Source organism: Columba livia, chromosome 1 (assembly GCF_036013475.1).
Source record: "Columba livia isolate bColLiv1 breed racing homer chromosome 1, bColLiv1.pat.W.v2, whole genome shotgun sequence".
NCBI lineage: Eukaryota > Metazoa > Chordata > Aves > Columbiformes > Columbidae > Columba > Columba livia.
In genome coordinates this window covers 23,947,755-23,971,127 of record NC_088602.1, presented here as the reverse complement: position 1 = coordinate 23,971,127, position 23,373 = coordinate 23,947,755, and the positions used below count along the sequence as shown (strand labels likewise).

Sequence of the window (23,373 nt, the reverse complement as noted above, 5' to 3'; positions counted from 1 at the left end):
TCCTGATGTAGGTGCAGCTCAGCTTCGGGGCCTTCCCTCTCCTCTGTAAATGGTCATAAAGCCATCAGTCCTTCTCCAGCTCCTTCCTCCTTGGTCCTAACAAACCCTCTATTCCTGACTGCAATACCAGGGAAACTTCACCAGCAAGGACCAGGGAGGTGTTTTGCCCAGAATGCACTATAACCTGATGGCTTTTTTGGGAGGTGGGGCATGGAACTCTCCCATGGGCACCACAACCTCAGTGAATCTCTCTTCTAACCAGGTGACAGGTTTTAAAAGAAATGGGGCAGTGTAGGCAGACTGTGGGACCTGATCAACACATGCTTTGGGCATGTGCTGGCAGCACCACTGTCTCAGAAGATGCATGCAGGCTTCTGCCGCTCCATTACACTTGTGAGGAGCCTGGTCCAGATGTGGTCAGCCTGGGGCAGCTTTGGGCACGCACCTAACCTGATTTACAGGCAATTTGGGAGTTTATAGAAATAAATAGGGAGGCACCTAACCTCCCTCCTAGGTATTTCCAGGGTTCAGCAGCAGCTGGGAATGGATTTTGGATGCACATATGAAGTTTTGCACAACTCCTTTTCTGAGTATAGCCTGAAGCCCAAGGCAGATGTCATGGACTGCTGGTCCACTCATTTTGTGCCATCAAAAGTCCGTGAGAGGGTGGAGATGGCATTTTTTATTTTGTTTAAGAAACATTTTAAAATAATTTCTGTTTTCTTAGCCTCGGTTCCTACAGACATGATGCTCAGGTGATCAAGAATATATCTGTTCTTCTCCCACTCCTTGAAAGTTTTGAACCATGAAGCAGTGGCTAGCAGTCAAAAAGGATTAAAAGACACAAGTTGGAAGAAGTTTTCAGAAAGCTGCTTGCATGGTAGAAGGGGAAAATTCTATTCATGGTCCCACTGGGGAACCAGCTGTGGCATGAGCTCATGGTCTAATGGGCATGGAAAAGTCCACATGGGAGCTCACCCTGGAGAAATAACTCCATGGGAAACCTCTTGCTACAGATGTGGTGGGATGGATGGTGTCGGTGTCCCCTGGAGTCCCACACACTAGACTTTGCAGCGCTAATACACACTGCAATGTGCTGGCAGAGGCAGGCTGCATGTTATAGTGTGACCTGCAGGTAAGTAGGGAGATGTCTGAGCAGAGAAGAGCCTTGCAGCCAAGTGCCTGTGAGCACACCATGTGCCATGCATTTGTGTCCTCCAGAGAGATCTGCTTTGTCACACGGATGGACAAAGGAGCTGTTGCCTGTTGCACTGCTTATTTTAGCCTTGTGCACATTGTGCTGGGAATTTACACTGTGTCACCTGGTGTAGCATGACTAGACACAGCAGAGCCAGCTTCATGGCACATGGAGACAGAGGCAGCTGGCATGGCCAGCAATGCCAGCATCCTTCAGCCAAGCCTCTGCCTTCAGCTCAGCCAACCTGAATCTGCCTCTGCTGTGCCATGGGAAGGAGATGGACAGATGCAGCATCACTGCTTGTAAAAGATACAGATGCCCAGTCAGCCCCTCTTCATCGTTCAGGCAGAGGGAGGAAGAGAGGCAATGTAAAAGCAAAAGTGTTCTCACTATGTAAGTTTGTATTTTGAGATATGTCTCAATTTTAGACCTAACCCACCTAGGGAAACATTTAACCCCAGCATGGCAGACTTATGGTCAGACGTGTTCCTCTCCTGTCCTTCTGACAATTTAAGCAGCAGTAACAAATCACAGCCATTAAACCACAGAGATCTGCAGGGACACACTGACATGATAGGGATGCAGGGGAAGGTGCTTAATTCATGCCCTTGGTTTATGTTAAATCCTCTTCCAAAAGGCCCAGAGTTCATTAGGTGCCTGTGCTATGCCAACAGTGACCAGACATCCTCCTGGTCATCTTCATCTCTAGAGTGCCAGAAACTACCATTCCTCAAACACCCTCAGTTCAAAGCACCAAAACCGTGTTCGTTGATCTGGAGAGAGAATCTGAGATATTAGGAAATCAGATCATTTATTCAATGCTTGAAGTCCCAGTAGAGGCTCTGTGGAGTTCCTCTGTCCAAAGCTGGTGTATAATCTACATGCAAGGAAGGATTCTCTCCCTTCCTTGGTAACTGCCCTTGGCTATGATTGAAAATATGTCTGTGGCATACACCTCAGCCCCTCAGTGCCTCTAGGACCCCCTCCTGTCCATGCTGCAAAGCCTGGATTTGCTCTGGCTCCCATTCCTTCTGCTCCCCTCCCTCCTCTCACTGTTGCTGGGTTGCCCCAGCTGCTTGGGTACACAAGCTGCAAATTGGCAGACATATCTCTAATCCTGCTGTTCCCCAGCAAAAGCAGGTCCACAAGCTCCTTCACTCTGTGCTGCCCAAGCAGTGCCAGTGCCACAGAAACGAGCAGCTGGGGTGCCTACTGCTGCCAGGAAAATTCATGGTTTAGTAACTCCGGCTTTAAAACCCCACTGGACACTGTCCCTATAGCTGTGGCTGTCCTCAAACTGTTACTGTTGAAAATGACTGTCCTCTAAGTTAACTTTCCAGGCTGACCTCAAACTGAGAATTTCTCCCAAAGGATGTTCTTCGAAACCATTACCTACACACTTATAGGCAAGAAGCACAGCTTTGCGGCTGGACGCCAGCGGGGAGTGGAGGGGCTGTTCCCCCAGCCAGAGGCAGGTGCTGTGATGCAGAACTCAAGCACTGAACCAGGCACCCTGGCTGTTGTCTCAGCCATGGATGCCACTTCCAGACCACCATTCATCTGGCCCAAAGGCAGGTGTCTCAAACTGGTCTGGTGAACCAGACCTCAAAAATTCCTGGTTTCCCCCCACAAGAGCGGAAAGGCTGTAGACATCCACTTCAGACAGTTATTTACAAGCAAGTGAGATGAAACATAATCTTCACCCCAACTCACATGTTAGTAAGCAATGCTGCCTCTTAAAAATATCTACATGCAAGAGAGAATTTTATTTAAAGGCTGAATTGTTAATGAAGGAGACACTAGAAAGACAAAAGCTGCAATTGAATCAGAGATGAGATACTGAAGCTTTAAAAAGTCAGCTAAAAGTTAAATTGCATTTTAGGCCAATGGCATAATTTCTGGCAACAATGACAGCTAGGCAGCTGGTATGCTGGGACATGTTCAGCCCCAGCACCTCCTCCTGGTACCCTTTCTTCCCGGCTACAGCTGCGGCCTCTTGCCTTACAGCAGATAATAAAGTCTGTGGGAGAGGGACCGTCCTACCTATTTCTATACCACCTCACAAGGACCTTTGTTATCCTTGTCAGGTTGTGACAAGTGTGTGAACAGACAGTGCAAATGAAAGAACCCACAAAGCAAAGGATAACCCTGCCTGGGTGCAGTGGCATCGTTAGGATGCCTCTCCTGAAACTGCCCCATTTCCCATCTTTGTTTCCCACTGACTGACAGGTCTCAGGGCACTGACACTGAGACCAGAAGCCACTGGCAACTTTGCTCTCAGCAGCAAAATAATGGAAATACATAGACATATATGTGGCCTTCCTTATGTTAAAGTACGCAAACCCCGATATAAAAGGGTTTTTTAAATAAAACAAGTAGATCAGAACACCAATACACTTTCAAGAGGAAATCAGTTTTTCCCCTTCTAATATAAGTGTCAGCCTTGGGGAGTTAAGCTCAGACAGATTGCAAATATCAGCACAAACCTTGTTATGACAGTATTTTGCTCAATCCTGGCTCTGAGTTCTTCATTCTGCTGTTGCAGCACGGTGATTTTTTCTTCCAGTTTTAAATTTTTTTCAGCCTGCAACAAAAGAAAGTTTGTTAAGTCTGAAGAAAGCCCAACACTTGATCCAGGAGGATTTGTTCTTTATCTTTATTTGTCTCTAGAGCAGCTTCTAAAATTTAAGGGTAGAGGGAGATGGTCATCTTGACTACAGCTGAGACTTAGAGGTCTGTTTCACACAACATCATACTGGTGAAGTGGGGTCATCAGCAGAGCACTGAGCAGAAGCAGAGCTAAACTAGCCCTTCTAACTGAAGAGGAGGAGGGTCTTAGTCTTGTCCAGCACAAATAAAACGTCTTCCTCAGTGATGCTCCCCATACCTCAGGAGCCAGCATTACCAGCTGCTGCTGTGGACAGGGAGCTGGTGGCACCTGAGGACCATGGGGATGGCCAGCATGGATAGGGCACTGCCATGTGAGAGTTCAGTCTAGCGATGAAAGAGGAGTGCAAGGTGGTGTGATGTGCATCATCCAGCTCAGCGAACCTCATCAGGCACAAATGTCTGGTGTCCAACCTCTAGGACTGTGGTTCCCCGGTTATGCGGAGGAAGGAGCTCCCCACCATGGCAGACTACAGCCAGGATCAGCCTCAGACTGCTGCTGCATTCACAGGAGCTGGGCTGCCCTTTGGAGACACTCCTCTCCACTGCTGACAGCGTCAGCTTACACTAGACATTTAACTCTAAGCTACAATTAAGTGAAGTTAATCCTATCACAAACATAGGTAGCTTACTCAGAAAAGTTCAAGGACAGAGTTCAAGGAGGTCAATAGCAGTGTATTAAAACATCATTAAGATGTTGATAGGCATGTACCACAGCCTCAGATGCCTTGTTTTTCCCAAGTTTTAAATTTGACGTGCTTTATCACCTTAGTTCTTGGTTTTTCAGCAGTTTGAATTTTGCTGAATTCAACACTTTTGGAAGAAAACAAGATATCACAGGGTAACCTTATCTCTGTGTGAGGTCAGTTATTGAATTTCCCAGCCTTTTATAAAGAACCATGAATACTGTGCACTGGAGTCAGCAATAACTCACACTTTATGGCAAAGGCATCAGTTTTATACAGTAGTTTCCAATCTGTGCAGGTAACCATAAAGGATACTCCTGTTCCTCAGATATTCTGGCCTATGCTATTAATAGCATGCTTTGTTAGAGCAGAACAAGGATTCTGGCCCCAGTTTGAAATGCCCTGAAAGAGGGAATACCATCACAGGCACCTCCTCTGTTTCTTCAATAGTTTTAATAAACAGTAAGCATGAAGCACGAGAAAAGACCTGTGCATCTCTTTCCTGCTCCACTGCAACCCTCACCCTATACCACTCTTCCCCTGCTACCTTCATTTCCAGTCTCCCGTTCAGCAGAAAGGGAGCCAAGCCTGACCCTGTACTTGAAATGCTCTCCTGCTCCCTTATGAGGCACCCCATCTTTCAGAGCATTTAGAGATGCCCTGGAGATATTCTGGCACTTACAAAGGTAGATCCCTAAACAGAAAGCAGTTGTGCCTTTGGACTGCAGTAGACTCTGTTTTACTGTGATAAAGGGCAGGAGCAGGACTGTGTGCTCGTATGTGGTAAATTAGCAAAAGCAGCTAAATGACCAAGAACCATGTAGGCTGTGGTACTTTTTTTTTTCCAGTGTAACACTACAGCGCATGTTTTCAGATGCTGGCTTAGCTCCAGGAGCAGCGTGTTGGAAGGAGCACAGTTAACAAGTCTCAGTTGTAAAGAGGCACTTTTCTCCACATCCACTTACTCAAGCATCTGTTCAGCAAAATAACCATCTGAGTTCTCAAATTTCCCTGTAAATGGAAACAAATCTTGCTGAATGCTGTGCTGAACCAGCTGTCCTGGCTCCCCAGCTGAGATAGTTCCCCATCCTGTCACCACACGACATGTTTACTGTCACTGTAGGTTATGCCTTTCCAATAAAAAATGTAACTGATGGTGAACTGGGGAGTTCTTTGTCAGGGACCCCCACAAGCAAAGGATGGGAAAAAACATGGTCTGCAGAAAAGCATTGCTTTAGGGTTAGAGAGCATTCCTCTAGAGTAAGCCTTTCTAGTGACTGCTTGCTGAATATTGCTAATTCATACTTGTGGCTGGGAGCTCCCTAAGTGCCTGCCCGAGCAGCAGCAAGACACACAGATTGATTTTCCTCCACTTGCCCTCTCCAGCCCTAAATGTTTACCTGACTCCTGTAAGGGAGTGTGGTGCAGGCTGGTGTACAAAATCAAGCCCTGGAGTACCACAAAGTTCCTCTTCCTCCATTCTTCCTCCACCACTTGCCTCACTGTCTAACATAACCGGCTAAGAAGGTATTGCATGAAAAAGCAATACAGATCAACAAATGTGTGGGAGAAATCAAGGGTATCATAGGTGGGTGATGGGATGAAAGAAAATCACAATTTCTGAGTGACAACCTGAGACATGGTATAGCAGAAGGAGCTATATAAGTTGAGTGGAACAACATAATACATAGCTATTTATGAACCCCCTTTAACTGTGTCTTGCCTCAGTCTCCTGTGTTTTTTCACCCCTTTTAAGTTCATATGCTGTAACAAAACTTTTACTTTATTACCTCTGTGATGTCTCCTCTGGAGGAAAAATGCCAGCTCACCTGCTTTTCTAGCTCCATAATCATCTTCTCTTGCTGGTGAATCTGATGATTCTTCATTTCCAGAACATGTTTTAAGCTCTTCAGGTCTTTTTCTAAGTGCAGATATGGAGCTCGTACAATCTAGGAAATATACCAGTGATTTGGATACCTGTCAGCCATAAACACATCTTCAGCCATAAGATAAGTATCAGGAGTGTACCCAGTGGTTTAGGAGTCTCAGTGATGCGAAAAACACCTGGCCCTGGGCCTCCCCAGCCCATCTGAACCCTGATATTCTCACACAGACCACCCTGTTGGCTGGATGGCCAATGGTACCTGTCTTTTGACCAGCCTCATGGCTGGAAGAATGGGACACCAGGTTGTTCAGCAACCTCGTTCCAACTCATAGCTTGGGAACTACATGAGTTATTTTATGATTCTGCAAGGATTTTGGCTTGGGAAAAGCACAAACATGAAACTGAGGAAACTGGACAGGGGGGCTGGAGGTGTGAACTGCAGTGTTCTGCCCTGCCTGCACCACTGCAGCACAGTGCCTGTCAACCAAGAGCAGACTGGGTGGGAAAAAGTTCCTCCTCTGCTCAAGAACTTCAGATGTAGGGGTTCAACTCATGGGTAAAAGATGTGCTCTGAATTATACTGATGAAACACTGTCAGTGTTCTGGATTTCTCCCAGTCTAACTCGCTCCAGCGAACCACCTGGTAGTACTTGGCATTAACATCACTGTGACAAAGCAGAATTTGTCCTTTCATGTAAATTAAATGCTGCAGTGGCGGTGGAAAGGGACAGATGCTACCTGCTTCCCATGGCCAAGCCTGTTCCAGACATTTGCACTCCTTTCCTAAGGAGTTCTCTCACCTGAAAACTCATTGACCTCCTTGCTCACCCACTATTTTCGCTGACTGTCCCCTCTGTCATGTTGATACAGCTGCCCATGGGGTTGTGCTGTGAACACACTGAAATGCCTCAAGTTAAAAGAAAACTCTTTTTGGAAGGTCATTTCAGGGTTTTTTCGTTTCAGATAAATAGTTGCAGTGTGTACTTACTTACACACTGTAAATAAACAGCACAGGCCAAATAGACAGCAGTTCAATAAATGTTTCATATGATAGGACTGTCCTCTGCAAGTCCAGAAAAAAATGAGGGAATACAGAGGGTATCAAAGAAGTTGTTTGAGAAGGAACACAAAAAAGAAGTCTAAATGTGAAAATACAAAAAGTAGAGAGGAAGATGGGAAAGAAGAATAGACAGTAAAAAGGACATAGTAGATGGAGATAATGAAATGTTTTGGAAACAGAGCAACAAATTCTGAGTGAAAGAATAAAGAAAAATAATTAAACTAAAAAAAAAAAAAAAAAAAAAGAAAACTAGACTAAGATTTCTGGCTCATCCTCAGAGCTCAAAATTTGGGGTGTCAATTGGGTCCTGCCCCTGTCCCTGGAGTAAGGATCCCATTGCTATCCACTGAACTGTGTGATGTGAGTCATATCGAGAAACACATATCTTGATGACAGTACAGCTATAGTTGCCATCTACCTTCAGTTGTTCCTCAGTGTTTTTCTTCAGTGCCTCTTCAAATCGGTCTGCTTTGGCCTTAAGAGATTGGTTCTGGAAGGTGAGGGTGTCTATCTGGTCCTGGAGGGGAGACACACCAATGAATACACCATGTTATCACCCCTCTTACATTCATGCAAGTCAACCTGTACCATGAAACCATCGGGAGAGCTGAACAAGTTTAAAAACCTCTGCAAGGTGGTGTTTTTAACGTAAGGCTATTTGAACACACAGTGAGGTTTCTGACAACCCAGTGCCTCAGGCAATGCCCAAATCCTTGCAACTCCTGCAACTGTCTGACACTGGCTGGCACTGGATCATAAAATGTCTCTGATGCTAAATCACCCCATCACCTCAGGTTGGATGAGAATGAGCATGCTCTTCCTTAAGAGATCTGGCATTTATATCACAGGCATGAAAGAGATAATTTGTGCAGTCCCTAGAGTCTGAATGAGGTGGTAGGTACCACATCCCTGTTTCCTTCACCTTTCTAGACTTCTAACATGGTAACAGGCAACGATGAGTTAGTGGTGTGGACTTAAAATGACTGTTTCATCTCAGAGCTAAACATGGGAACAAAATGTTATTTTAAGCAATCATAATTCTGTTGCCATCAAATGCATTCCAGTTACCTCTATATATAGCATCTGTAAAAGCCACAGTTGCTGTGAAACTGGTATTCTTATCTTTCCTATATGTAATGTCTTGGCTATAACATTACATTAGTGCTTATTGCAAAACTGCTGACATGCATCAAACTGTCACAGTGAAGGAAGGCTGTGATAGTTGCTGTGTGCAATGGTATGTGCTAGTCAGGGGGTTCAAAAATTGTAATTCATCTCTGTCTATGAAACCAGAGTTTGCATTATTTGCAGTGGCACCTTGTTCACACAAGATTTCCAAAATACAGCATGAATCACAGGAGCATGCTTCTGCCCTTCCCTCCTTGGGATTTCTTCATCTAGAGAGTGAGAACAGCACGGAGTTAACAGAAGGATTGAAAAAACCAAGATGATCCTGAGCTTGCTGTTGAATAGTGGGATGTAGGAGACGGGATGTGCAGGGCTGGCCCTGTCTGGCCACAGCCCAGCTGCACAGCCCTTGGGGCATCCCTCATTAGGGACTTCATTGCCCACTGGTGGGAATGGGGATGTGTTTGCGCTGTGGGACCACATTCAGGCAGTGGGAAAGAGTTTGAAAGACAGGTGCAGGGCTAGGCAGTTCAGTGTTTCTGAACCCCACGATTGCCTGCTGGAGGGCACCATGTGGACAAGGTGATGCTCAAGCCACCACAGGTGCCGGAGCTCTCCCTGCTACGCAAGGAAAGGCTCAACTTTGCTCCTTGTGCTGGGCCAGCAGAGTTAAAAGCACATGTCCTTGCTTTATCCAGCTGCCTTTTTCTCCCTTTAGGTTTGTCCTCTTTTCTCTTTCAGGTAGTTAGCATTCTGCAGCACCAGCCAAGGGGGAGGAAAAAACCCAAGGGGTCACCTTTGCTGCTAGATCCCAGTTTGGATGGGCAGAAGACAAGAGGAACCATAGTGGTACGAAGTAGAGGTCTTGTGTGCTGGCAGCTGGCACTGGGGCTGGGGCTGCCCATCAGCTGCTGTGCAACATCGTCACAGGGGTGGGAAATAACAAAACTGCTAACCTGGAGTGACAGCCGCAGTTTTTCAAAATTCTCTTCTAATTGTGCCTTTTCCAGCTTGTGAGCAGTATTCAGTTCTGGGGAAGATACACAGACATGACATTGCTAAGTGACATCCAGCAAACCAGGGTCTGAGAGCACAGACATCACGAGCCAAGTGCAACTGGGGATGTAGTTCTAGGGCATGGAGGTTGAGCAGGAAACTGCTAGTAATACACTCTGTGACTTTACGAGAATTGTTTTGGGGATCAAGACTTCCTGATCTTTCACTGCTTGCAGGTACAGCTACTTCGACATGACCAGTTTCTGATGCAAAAATGCAAATGACAGTGTGTATTCAAGAGCTATAGCAGATGAGCTGTGAGGTTTATTCCATTAATGAGACTGACAGAGCCCGAAGACAAAAAAAAGTCCTCCATTTATGTGGCATGATTAAAGGTTTCAGTACTAAAACAACTCACCTTGGACGTGATAATAACCAGAAGTTTAATAACCAAAGTGGAGTAAAGTTTAATCTCTAAACCAATGGCAACAAATTGTCATCCAGTAGCACCTACCTTTAATATACAGACACTCTATTTTTTGTCTCTTTATCCTCAATCCCATGGGGTTCTGCCCTCTAACCATTGCTCACTAGCCTTAATAACAGCAGTAATAATACCAATGCTCTGGTGCTGCACTAGACCTCAACTGCTGCAATGCCCTTTCCATGCACAGGAGGGCATTTCATACCCGCATCAGGAGCAGGGAGCGCAAACCTTGGCCACCAGGGCTTTGATAAAACACAGCCAAGTTTTATCATCAGAAAATGCTAACAAAAATGAATATCCTCAAGCAAGGAACAACTTTTTTTAAAAAAAAATTATTTTCAAAATTGTATATGTTAATTTAAAAATGGTATGCTAGATACCATCTCTGCAGGGGAACAGACTGTTCTCAGCTCATGTTATGCCCTGGACTGTGTCTTTCATTGGCATAGTGCAGAGCTAAGCAATATGGTTTGGGGAAAGTTGTGGGAAAACCTACTAGAGCTATTTAAAAATTAGACCCACATGCTTATGTGCAAAAAAAAAAAAAAAATAAAAAGGGGGAGAGATTGTACAGATAACTGTTAAACGTCAGCTAAAGCATGTAGAAAGATGCGTTTAGATACCGAACTGGGAGGGAGGGAACAGCTCTGGTTGCAGCATCCAATCCCATGGAAAAACTGTCACACAAAATAAAGATAACAGTGCTGAGGTGCAGATTTGCACCAGTGTGTGGCTCTGGTCTGCTCAGCATGGCCAGACTTCTGCTACTGAAAATGATGAGCCCTTTTTTTTAGAAGCAGTGCAGGCATTTAAGCACCTAAGTTCAGAGGTGTTCAATGAGCTCTATCCTCCCTAGCACTGAGGATTCGTCTCTTGAGAAAAGTCTGTGTGTGAAGTGAGGTGGAATTTGGACTCTATGGTCAGTGACCCACAAAGAAAGCCTTTTCTTTGGCCCAAAGACCTCTCAGATAGTCTCAGGTCCAAGTTAGATGCTGTACACACTGTGCATATCTCTCCCTTACCCCTAGCACGAACCTGGTGGCCCACCCCACATGAAAGCACTAGACCAACACAAATTTTCTGTATCATCTGCTCTGATGGAGGAAAACCCAGGCTTACACAACCTCACTAAAGCACTAATTTCTGCTCTGGAATAGCTCTGTAGCCATTGAGTTGTCTTTGGCTTACCTTGAATCTTGCAGTCATTCTCATCCCGCAGTACTGTAATGGCCACTATGTGGTTATTTTCCAGCTGTAACATTGCAGCTTCGTGTATAGCTGTGATATCTTCCACCTGTTCCAATGACAATGAATGGAGGCATGGACCCACAGTTAGACACGCTGTGGCACACTGACAAGCCACTGCTAGAGAGCTCCAGTGAGCTGGAACCAGCACAGGGATCTAATGAGTGTGACACTTCCAGTACCCCAGCCAGTTTTATTCATTACAAAACAGGCATGTTGTTGCCTTGAGTGGTTGTGTGTAGTCACTGCTGCTAGCATTTTTCTTCATTCAACTTAATGGTGATGAAAGAGGTATCTAAGAAAGCAAAATGCCAAAAAGCCCTAAAGTCAAGAAGCCATTTCATTAATGAAATCTTCAGAAGTCTTAACATCCCATTAATCTAAATTATATTAATGACCTGACCCTCTCTGATGGTCAGATAAACATGCACAGTTCTCAGACATCCTGCTTTTTTTCCTTCATGACACTTTTCTGCAATGATTTTTATTGCAGAATTAACTCCCATGGAAAGTGCCTATGAATTAGTCATAGTTTTAAAATATTTATTTCTAGAAAAAAAATGAAATTATTATCAGTGTGTATGTAAAATGAATCACAATCCATCACACTTTTACTTGAAAAAGAGTATCCAACAAACTCACCCATACCCAAATTCCTATTTCCTATTGAATCATGTATTTTGAGTCTACATCCAATAAACTGATGAAATACATGACACCACTGTTTTCAGTGTACACACAAAAGTTTTCATGCTGTTGTGGAAGTAACCAAAATGACAGAAAAGCCACAAAACTTTTTTCTGCTCTCATGCTGAGGTCAGGAGGAGGTTCTGTTGTTGCAGACTGCCCAGCAAACTGTACCACTCACCCCATGGCACACAGCTGTCATGGGAGCAGGGGATGCAGTGGGAATGGAGCTGCGGGCAACCTGAGTTCCTGTGCATCCCATGGGTTTGGGACTCCGTCAGTACATTGTTACTAGACCTGGCTGAAGGCAAAGCAAGATCTCCAATGATGGTGTCTGGGTATGCATCATTAAAGAAAATACAGTGAGAGCTGGTGACCAGCGATAGGCCAGTGATCCACAGCAGTTTCCAAATGCAGTGCATTGATTTGCTTTTCAGGGTTCTGAAATCACAGTGATCTTATTCTCTACATTTAGCACATTATCAATGATATCTGCCAATGCAGATGCAGAAGATCAAACCATTTTACTTTTACAATGAAACAGCCGTTCGTTGCAAAGTGACTTGACTTGAAACAGCTTTTTTTTTCCTCACTGTTATGTTAAATAATTGTAGAAAGATACTGCGGCTGAGCACGTCTCGACTGGAATAAATGTTATTTCACTGCATTTAACTGTCAAACATATGTGTTAGGTTACCCAAGAGAAGCAAAATCTACAAGCGTATTGGAGAAGGCATGCTCTTAGGATGAAAGATGGGCATTTAAGATCAAAGTTAAAATTATCCAGACTCTTTTTCATAATAAGATGGGAGACAACTCAGGGATGAAGCACTGTTTGCAAAAAAAAAGAGGACTCAGCTTGCTGATGTATTGCATGAAAAAGCAGGAAAAGGGGGGTTAGATGACTCCATGGGCTACTAATGGGACAGGGAGTATCCCTTGACTTTTCCCAGAGCATGATGTCCTTATATATGATGTCTGTGCGCTGAAACCCCATGAGCATTGCCATGTTCTTCGCCTTGCCCTTGTTGACGTCTTTATTCATACTCTAATTGCTTCTCAGCTGAGGAGCACCTCATAGGACTGATTATGCTCAGCTCTGACAACTTCAGAAGGTGAAGGGGTCTCCTTTTGCAGCCACCATCCTTGCCAGGTTATTTATCTATAAAGCCAATTAAATATGTTCCTCATGTTCTCCAGGGATTTTTCTGTCTTCAGTATGTTTCATATCCAAATCCCAAATGAATCTTTTTAATCTTCCAGTGTGACCTCCTGTCTGCAGTTTTTCATAGCAGATAGTCTGCTTGGCACTGGGAATCAGATCTCTTGGACACGAATAGCAGTTTCTCCACTAACTTACTCTATAGGCTTGATCAACTCACTTATGTCATGGTTATTTCTGGATATAAAAAGAAGCTCTGGTGGAATTTTAAAGGTTTAATCAAGTTAAATCAAGAGGGAGAAGTTCAATAAGTTGGTGGACAAAATAGCTTGAGATGAGATGCTCAGGTGCAAAACACTGGCAAACCAGGATCACAGCCTTTATAGAGTGTTTCAAAAAGGTGGACCCAATTTCAGAGCAATCTACTTTGAAATTGGGTCCACCTTTTTGAAACACCCTGTACCTTGCAGTTTTGCCCCTAGCTGCAAGGAGACCAGAGAAATGCTTGGATGCATTGGCACACCTGACTGGTTTGTGAGGAGTTTGGTGATCAAGCTCTGTGATGCTGAAAGAGCTGCCTCACCTCCTCAGGGATGTTGAGCCTACGAAATCTGACAACTGTGTATCCAAAGGAAAAACAGCTATATTGTGCAAAAGTAAAACGTGACTACCACAATACAGGGTGGAAGACTAAGTTGTGACTGGAAACCATAAAGTGAGATGACTAATTTGCAAATTAGATGTGAGGATACAGAAATATCTGCAGATCCACAGTTAAAAGGATTTTGCTATTGTTATTGCCTTCACGAACACAAGCTCGAAATTCCCCTACGCATGTGGAAAGCTCAAGGATCAGGCTTTTCTCATACACAGTGTAAGCTCTCTCACTGCTGGGTTAGGTGCCTCTGCTCTGACGCTGGCCAGGACCAGAGCCAGCTCTGCAGCATCAGCGTTGAATGACTCTGATCCCTCGAGCAGGCTTGATTGTTTTGGCATGCTCTGACCCTGGTGCTTCTCCTTTTCCTCTGAGCAGTGGCAGGAAGAACCAGAGGATTGCAAATCCTTTGGGTCAGCAGATGTTAGGGATCCTTACTGCTCACACACCTTGGTTCCTCGATGTTTTCTTGGCCAAGAAACACTGCTGGTAAGCAGCCTTCCAATTTGGCCTGTCAGCCTCCTTCAGTCCAAGGGCACTTGACACAGGATGGGTATGTGGTGGAGTGAGAATACAAAGGGAAAACCTGCTAAAACTCATCATGAGATGCTAATGGAACTATGGGCTGAAAATATGGGTTTAAAGTCTGAGATACTAGGGTCACGGTAGCACTTTCAAAGTAGTGCAGAGAAACAAGGAACAAAGACCTCTGGAGCAAACCAAAGGGCAGGAGGAAAGAGAATTATTTGCCCCACAGAGGGAAAAATGTGTTTCCATTGTTTCTGCATGGTGGTTAATAGAATCCCAATAGAATATGAGAAAAACAAGTATACTTCTAGTCAAGTCCTATGACGAACTATATCATTCTTTCTTGCATCAATCAGCTTGATGGGGAAACACCTATCATCTATTCCTGTGGTCCTGAGAGCTTCCATAAACACTTCAAAGAGTAGCAGAGATAAGTTATAAACTGTCTCAGCAAAAAATTAGCTCATGGAACAAATTCCTTCATAAATGCTAATGCCTGGTGATCCAGGAGAGGCAAGGCTTGCCATTAGAGCTAATATCTTCTACTAGGCAAACTGACACACAGGCACAGTGAAAGGAAAAAAAGCCAAGGCTTTTGGAAATATCACCCCCCCTTCACATCAGAAAGCAAAGCAGAAAATTCGAGGTGCGTTGGAGGAAAACTATCTTGCATTAACTGAAATGAGAATCAGAAGTCATGGCTCAGCACAACCTCTAAGAATTTACAGAGAAAGATTTTGAAAAATCTTGTTTAGAACAAAAAAACCTATTTGACAGCACCTTCTAATACATCTTTGAAAATCAATGCACTAGAGAAGAAGGTAGTTTGTCTGGGACAAATCAGCCCATTCGGAAAAAGCCTTTGTGTGGCATGTTACAAGCCTGTAAATCAGTAACAACTAGCAGGCACAGCAATTAAAATAGCTAAAATCCAGTGAGAGTGCTTCAACCCCCCCGTCAAAGACCCAAACCATATTGCATGGTGGTAGCCAGAGCATCAGACACTCTGGGGCACGGGCTGGGATGCTGTGTGCCTGTCTGGCACGGCTGTCTTACCCACGTGCCAGTGAGGACTACGCTGTACCCAGACCCGGTGTACCATTGGTTTGACACAAACATCTAATACTGGGCAGCTGTGACATGAGTGACATAAAATTGTCACCATCTCAGTTTGTGTTTGCAGTCCCATCCCAGGAGTGGTTTACAGTACACCAAATACAGACAGTAAATGGTGTAATTTCCATTTTTACAAAGAATTGACCTTAAAGACCATGGGCTGCCATCTCAGCTGTGCTGTGCTCACGCTTTCCTCCCCTGGTAGCTCAGTGGAGGCCTAGGAGCCTCTTTCCCTGGCTCCTGGAGGTGCTTCAGCTGTGGCCATACAGTGCTGCACTAGCCTTTACCTCTTCAGTGGTCTAAATCAGCTTGTGTACAGTCTCTGCTGTTGGGATTGGTTTGCTTCTAAGCTCACAGCAAATGCTGTCATCATCCTTGGGAGCCACATGGGGCATGTCTGCACTCTGCACCCCACTGCGGCACCTGCTGTCAGCCTGCTCCTTTGGTCACATCCATCCATCCATCCATCTCACAGACCACATCGGCACTGCACAGTTGCTGACAATTTACATTGCCTCAGAGAGTGAAAAATTCACCCTCCACCACCTCCAGCTGCCCTGGGCTTTGGTAAAATCTCCAGGTTGGAGGGAACAATGCTGACAAACAGGGGGTCTGTTGGCTGGGCTCACGTTTCACAGACAACTGGCCTTTGCCCTGCATCACTGCAGCATGTCAAAGCCTGATGGCACAGATTGCAGAGAACACCTGAGTGTGGCAGATACTCATGTGAGAAAAGCCCTCACAAGCTGTCATGCAGGGCAACAGGTAAGCGTTGCAGCTGCAAAAATCAGACCTGCACCTGCTACTCACTGAATGTAAAATGAGAAAAGACCAGGTAAAGGCATTATTGCCATAATCCGAAGCACAATGTTCTATCACCATGTGAGAGATGCCCACAGGTAAGTTACAATGTTTGTTCACTCCAGCTGTTAAAAATGCGACTAAAGGAGCTGCATGTGAGAGTATTCCTACCTACACACATAAAGCAAGCAAGGAGAAACATTTGGGATGTACAATCTAAGAGATTAGACTGAACGGTGGAGCAGAAATCAGGGAACCCAGCATCTATCACCTGCTTGATGTTTAGGCAACATATTGCATGGGCCCTGTCACTTCACTGTACCTTCCTTTAACTAGAATTGCAAATAAAGATGGGCAGGGCTCTGCTGGCCTTATCTGTGTTGAGCAGATTACTGTCCAACCCTTGGTTTCATATTAATTGACTACAATAGGTGGGCTGGGAGCAAGTATGTGTGGCGAGCAGAGCTAGTCTCAATATTTGTGTCGTAAAACATCTGGAAGCATGTGAAGGCAAGATGTGGAAGTGCAATGTACTGCTATGTAGAAATACCAACAGGAATAATAAGGTGGAAAAGCAGTAAAGATAGTCAGGAGTATATTTTTCCAGTCATCAATTCATTAACGGTGTCTTCATGGTGAGTGTTCAATATATTTCACTACATGAGCCCAACCAATACTGGCATGGTCTACTCTTCAAAGGGAAGATGCAGAGACTGACCTGGTCCTGATGCTGCAGTTTGACTTGCTCCAGCTGCAGCCTGTGCTGCTCCTGCAGGCTCTCCCTCTTGCTGCTGTACTCCTCCTGCAGCCGCTGCTCCAGCGCCCGCAGCTCCTCCTGCTGCTGCCTGCCCAGCTGCTTCGCCTCCTCCTCAAAGCGCCTCTCCAGCTCCTCCTTCTCGCTCTGGAGTTTCTTCCACCTCGCTGTATTGAGGGCTGTGGAGACACAGCCATACAATCAGGATCTGAACTCCTTGGGAGCAAACAGGCATTGGATCAGTTTGTACAGCACTGAGCACAGTGGTTCTCGCTGATTCTGGGGCTCCTGTGAATCTCAGCCATGAAGCTCTTGCTGTTGATTGTCTCTCTGTCCTGCTCTCTCACACACATACACACATGCATTTGTTTAAATAAAGGCACTGGCAAGGTATGAAAAAGTCCATGTGAAACTGGGATCTGATGAAGCATAATAATAATAATAATACTTTATTATTATTATTATTATTATTATTATTATTATTATTATTATTATTATTATTATTATTAAAAGCAGAGAAGTCCATGGACCTGGAAGGTGACTGGATATTCCCTCCTGTCCTGGATCCGCAAATCGAGGCTTTGGGGTTTTTGCTTTGCCTTGGATATAAGAAACAGCATGTGAGACATTCACTTGACACAAAACCTTTCAACTGGGTCACAAGATTTTCCTTATGTCCTCTCAAGCCACAGTCTTGACTAAGTCCCCACATACAGTGATGTGACAGGAAGGCAGAAGATACTTGGGCTCTCAAGGCACATCTTGTGCACATGTTATGCAGAGGGTATGATTGACCACTTGACCAAGAAAAGGAGATGCATCTCATACAACCCATTTTCCATCTGTTAGAAGCTGCTCACCCCATAAACCTGTCTTTTTGCACCAGCTCCATCGAGGATCTCTTGAATCCATTTGTGCACACTGCCTTAAAATATTTTCATATTCAAACCACTATCTTGTGTGCTTCATGGAATCAGAAAGCACAAATGAAAGGCTGGAACTGATAGCAATCAGAAAATGTGAAATTTTTACTCTTATGAACTAACCCAGTGACCATGTCTCTGAATTCACAACTATGTCTACATCTAGTTTCAGGAGGTGCAATTCCAACATTTCCATCAAGTCAGAGATATTAAATCTATTTCCTCCATTTGGTTCCTCACCTCTAATGTTCCTCAGGTCCCAGAACAGCATTGTCATGAACATTGTGTCCTTGGCCTTTACTTTGCTAAAGAACAGTTGCAATCAGTACAGATATTGAAAACCTGATTCAAGTTGGACAAGGTCATCTAGACTACATTTAGAGAGCAAGGTTGCTCAGTTGCAAAGATCTAACAGGTAGGAAGTTATTAAGATAATAATGATCATAACATTCATAGAATCATAGAATGTCCTGAGTTGGAAGGGACCCACAAGGATCATCGAGTCCAACTCCTGTCCCTGCATATGACAAACCCACAGTTCACACCATGTGTCTGAGGGCATTGTCCAGTCTCTTCTTGAACACTGTCAGGCTTGGGGCCAAACAACACTAGAGAAGAAGAGATGTGTTTTTAATGGCACTACTAGACCTTTGTTCTGATTTAGACCCACAGCTGGTTTAGAAAAATGATTACCTTTTCAATATACCATCTGTATTAGCCATTCATCCTTCCTTTGCCTTCCAAAACACATGTGCCATGCACAGACCTCTATGGTGGTGCATATCAGTGAACTGGAATCAGTTGTCTCCCTGGGCAGACAACTTCTAAATGTTTCAAGCCTATATTTATCCTGTGACTGTATATTTGCTAAACATCTGGCAAAATTTCCCTGTGTTTTCCTTTATCTTTCTACTGTGGCATCAGATTGTGCTCATTTTTTTTTTCAGGATAGCAATAATTTGTAAAAGTTACCTACTGCTGTGACCACAGCTCATGTTAAGTGTACCCATGCAAGGCAGTTTGGGCACCCAAGCCAACCATCCCCTTCCCCACATAGCTATTTTTCACCCTGTGTAGAGCTCTGCTTCTACCATTACTGGACACCAATATCCAGCCTTGTTCAGTATGTGCATACAGATATCACTACTGGGGTCCGGTTTTGATCCTGATGTTTTCTGGAGCACAAAGGGGGACTCTATCACTTTCAAGCTCTCTGCTCCTTACAGAAGAAAAGTGAGCCTAAACCGGAGAGCTTAGCACCACATCAGTGGCACAGAGAAAGCTTTTTCACCTGCCTCATCCCCAAAATGGAACAGCACAATTTATATGGTCATAAGCTACAATGCTTTGTCTCCTGGCAGTTTGGATTACAGCTCCAGACCCTCTCGTGCTTCATGATTGATTTTTTATTTTCTTCAGCATGCAAAGAGATCCCAGAGCTGGAGGACAAGAAGTAACACTTGCAGCTCTGTGTTTAGTAGAATTTAAACTTACTCAAGCTTTAAATTGGAGCTGTAATGAACCCCGTCTCTCTCCAGCCTCTCTAATGAGACTACCCAGCATTCAGAGAGAGCTGGGCAATGAAATGACGTGCTCTAACTAAAGGAAAGTCCATCTGAAACACTTTCTGTAACTTGACACACAAAAATATGCACATCTTGCAAATCAGTCTCTGGTGTAGGTGCAAAATGGAGGGAAGCGGAAAGCAGGGAAAGGGTGTCTGCATGGCATGTTCCTCACACACTCAAAAATGCTATTGGAGGCAGAAAATGATGCCAGGAAATTTGCCCTATACTGAATATCAAACAGCTCCAATGAAAAGGAGTGGTCACTACCACAGTCTTACAGATTGAGACAACTGAGGCCAGCGACTGGTTCAACCAGATGCGGCTTCAGCAGGAGGTTCTGGTGAACAAGGCTGGATTGCCTCCAGCTAGACCCCCACAACACCTGGTTTTCTTTTTCTTTCTCTGTAGGTATTTCAGTTGGTGTTTACAGGCTGGAAATGACTCTCACATAACACAGCATTTCCAAGGGTGACATCATGCTGGGTTAAAAGAGAGTGGCTGCCATTGCTTCCCTACTGTCTGAGCACAAAGTGGCTTTTACAGTGTGCAACAGATGAGCAAAACTAATTTCAAGCCAGGCTGGGAACATGAAGGAAAGGGAGATATCACTAATGGACTGATCTTCCCATACACACCCAGCCTGAGCTGCAGCCCAGCCTTGCCAGCCCTGGAACTTTGCATTTATGGGGGAAAATCCAGTGGGAACTGAGGAGCTGGTGTCATGTCGCCTCACATAGGGACCATCTGCTTCTGACATGAGAAAGAGCCTCTTCACTCAAAAGTGACAGCAAACCGTGCAGGCTCTGCTCTTCCTCCTGTCCCTTGGCTACAGATTCACAGAGAAATCACAGCCACCTCACTCAGGTTAATGGTCCTCTGAGAGCCATACCCAGGAGGAGGTGGCACACAGGCTTCAGCTTTCAAACTTTCAGGAACACAGATAATACTAATTTTAAACTTGACATTTGATTGTCTTCCATTCATGTAGGTTTTTATGCATCTCCATACCTCTTCTCAACTCACTTCACATGTCATTTGCCTGACAGCAACGGAGCAGGTAATTCTGACATTTAATTTCCATTAGTTTGAAGGCAAACAGCCAGTGTTCCAAATCTCTGTATTCCAGGAGTCTTAGTGTTGCAGCTGAAAAGTGCTTATATTTATACTTTATAAAGATGGGTGTCTTGAGTGTAGAACGATTGCTTGTCATGCTTTTCTAGTCTTGGCATTTCTAGCAAAATACAAGAGCAAATCTTGTTTCATAAAATAACAAGTCATTCAGCATTTATGGAGGCCACATTCCTCTTCAAGGCAGGGAAGGGAGAAGCACCTTCCTATTGCACTGCATGGTGGTTTTAGATGAGGTGCAATACTTCACAGCAGTGCTGGGGGTAAAGGTGGACAGTGTTACTCAAATATTTTGCCTGACTCCAGAAGGGTGCAGGTCTCTCTAGGCTGTTTTACACATGCTCCATCACTGCTATTGTTTCAGCAATATTTACCAAAAGAGACTTCTTAAAAATATATTCCTACTTTTCTGAACAGTGGATTATATCTCATAGTTTCATTGCTTTGTATAGCAGAATTCTGAAATTTCTGTTGAAGTTAACAAAGACTGTGTGCTTTCAAAAGTAGGCACAGTCAGCACCTAAATCATAATTCTGAATTAGAGCTACCGCCTAAACAAGTAAATGTTGGCCACACTGCTTGTATCAACCCTGGGTAGTCCAGCCTGGTTTTACTGATTCATCCAGGCATTTGCATCAGTGAGTCTGACACAGTGAATTTACACATGAGAAACCAGGAATTTCTGATCAACACCCATGCTGATTAACTGGACTGGTTATTTTTAAATTAATGACAGTCTACTTATCAAAGTGACTGAGACAACTCAACTATAATACAACTTGGTTGTAGTCAAAATAACATGCTCTGTATATTTTCCTTAGATTTCTTTATAGAGTCACCTATGATTACTGCTGTCAAACAAATGATGTTTTCATTCATTATTTGCATAAAACTTGGCAGAATACATACAATATTGTACAACATACTGATTCATCTGATAGGCCAAAATAACCCTCCTATAGTGCAGATGGGCTGCATGTCTCCAGTAGCTCTCACAGCCCCAGCTTGCTTTAGAGACAGCAAAGACCTGCACTGACAAGAACTGCTCTCATGCACATGGTATTTGCTGTTTCACCTTGTCCACAGATTTGAAACACTGGTTGTTTCACAAAATTTAATTTTATAACTTTCTTCCAAAGGAAAACAGACCATCCACCAATTTTCCATTTACACTGGAAAATGTAAACATTAATATTCCATATGTACGGACACATACCAAGATTTGTACTGCTGATGAATTTTTTCACATCCTGCTGCAGTGTTTGTGAACAAAATCATCCTCCCACCACACAGTACAATCAATGTTTAAAGTGTGTCACAATGCCTGGGGTCTCACATACAGGGAAAGCTGAGAGGTACCTCCTGTTCACAGCTCCAGTCATCAGTGGCTCTACCACTTTTGGTACTCAGGGTGTCCCCGGCCCAATAGTCCTCCCTCTAGGTGGCCTTCCTCCTCTCTGTTTGCCCTGGGGTAGATGAACCCAACATCTCAACTGTTCTGGGCAGATGTAAGCTTAAAAGAACTCAGCCTGTTGGCAGAAGCCAGTGTAAAACCCCATTTTCTCTCTCAAGAGTTGCAACGTCTTGACACCCTCCCTGTCTCTTCTGTCTAGATCAGAAACCAAATACAAAAAGTGGTGTATACAGATAAACAGGGAATACACAGCCCGAATGGGACATGTTGCTTTTGCTGTCTTTCAACCGGGAAGAGACCTTAGTGATATTAATAAGCAAGTTCTGAGCTTGGTGTCCTTCAGTTTGTAGCTGAACAGCAAAACATGCAAATGTCTCTAAGTAAGCGATGCACTCCCAGCCACCGTGCACCACAATGGTCCCAAGTTCCCACTTCTAATCATGCTTTGCTTCCTCTTTGGCCATGGTGGTACATAGCTTGAGAATAGAAGCTATGGATTTATGAAGAATCATTTGTCTAGTAAAGATGACGCAAAACTAGCTCCATTGTGAGTCATGATGGACTCATCTCCATAACAAAGAGTGAAAATCATGGTTCCCTGCAAAGCCACAAAACCCCTTATCACTGGGCTTCAGAAGACACTTTATCATACGTGTACAGACTCCCCACCATCAGGTCACAGGGAAAAACTGCTTTTGTGTAAAGTGAGAAAATTACTTTTATTATCACTTTGCTTGTACTACTTACCAACTTCATCCCTGATCTTTGCAAGCTCGACTCCTAACTCCTTTATTTTCACAAGGGCATTTTCGTTCTGTTTAAGGAAAAAGAGAGAGAAATATGTATAGTCCCCACGTTTGTCTCCCAGATAAGTACTTTCACATGTTCATTTAGTAAAGCAGATTAGATTGATTCCTCAGACTTTTTTTTTTCTTTTTTTTTTTTTTTTTTTTAATGGGGGGAAAGATTATAATGAACTCATTCAGTTTTTTAAATCAAGCTTAGGAGCCATGACTCACTGGCTACAAATACCTTGTATCTCTGTGAATACATGCACACTCACTCACGTGTGTAGGATAGCACAGAATATTCTGTTTATTCCAATGTGTCTAAAAATACATTTGTATTTTTCTATCATTTTTTGTGTTCAATCTGTGTACCATTTATGGCTGGACTGCATGTATGAGATGGTTTTATTAATTCTGTTAAAAGAAATTAATTTATTTATGCCTACATTTTACCATCTCTAACATAGTAATTTGCTTATAAAATCAAATTTGCAGAG

General features: G+C 44.0%; 1 protein-coding gene across 7 annotated transcripts in view; it reads right to left on the bottom strand.

Moving 5' to 3' along the window:
* The window catches only part of MTUS2 (microtubule associated scaffold protein 2), a 304,448-nt gene that overhangs the window by 5,573 nt on the left and 275,502 nt on the right, over positions 1-23,373 (bottom strand). For all 7 annotated transcript variants that reach the window (XM_065050968.1, XM_065050921.1, XM_065050932.1 and 4 more), the window contains 7 exons: positions 22,836-22,902; positions 17,020-17,234; positions 11,296-11,401; positions 9,581-9,654; positions 7,915-8,013; positions 6,381-6,500; positions 3,685-3,782 (listed from right to left, as the gene is read on the bottom strand). In XM_065050968.1, coding sequence (XP_064907040.1) covers positions 3,685-3,782; positions 6,381-6,500; positions 7,915-8,013; positions 9,581-9,654; positions 11,296-11,401; positions 17,020-17,234; positions 22,836-22,902 — 779 coding nt within the window. The remainder of the gene's footprint in view (positions 1-3,684; positions 3,783-6,380; positions 6,501-7,914; positions 8,014-9,580; positions 9,655-11,295; positions 11,402-17,019; positions 17,235-22,835; positions 22,903-23,373) is intronic.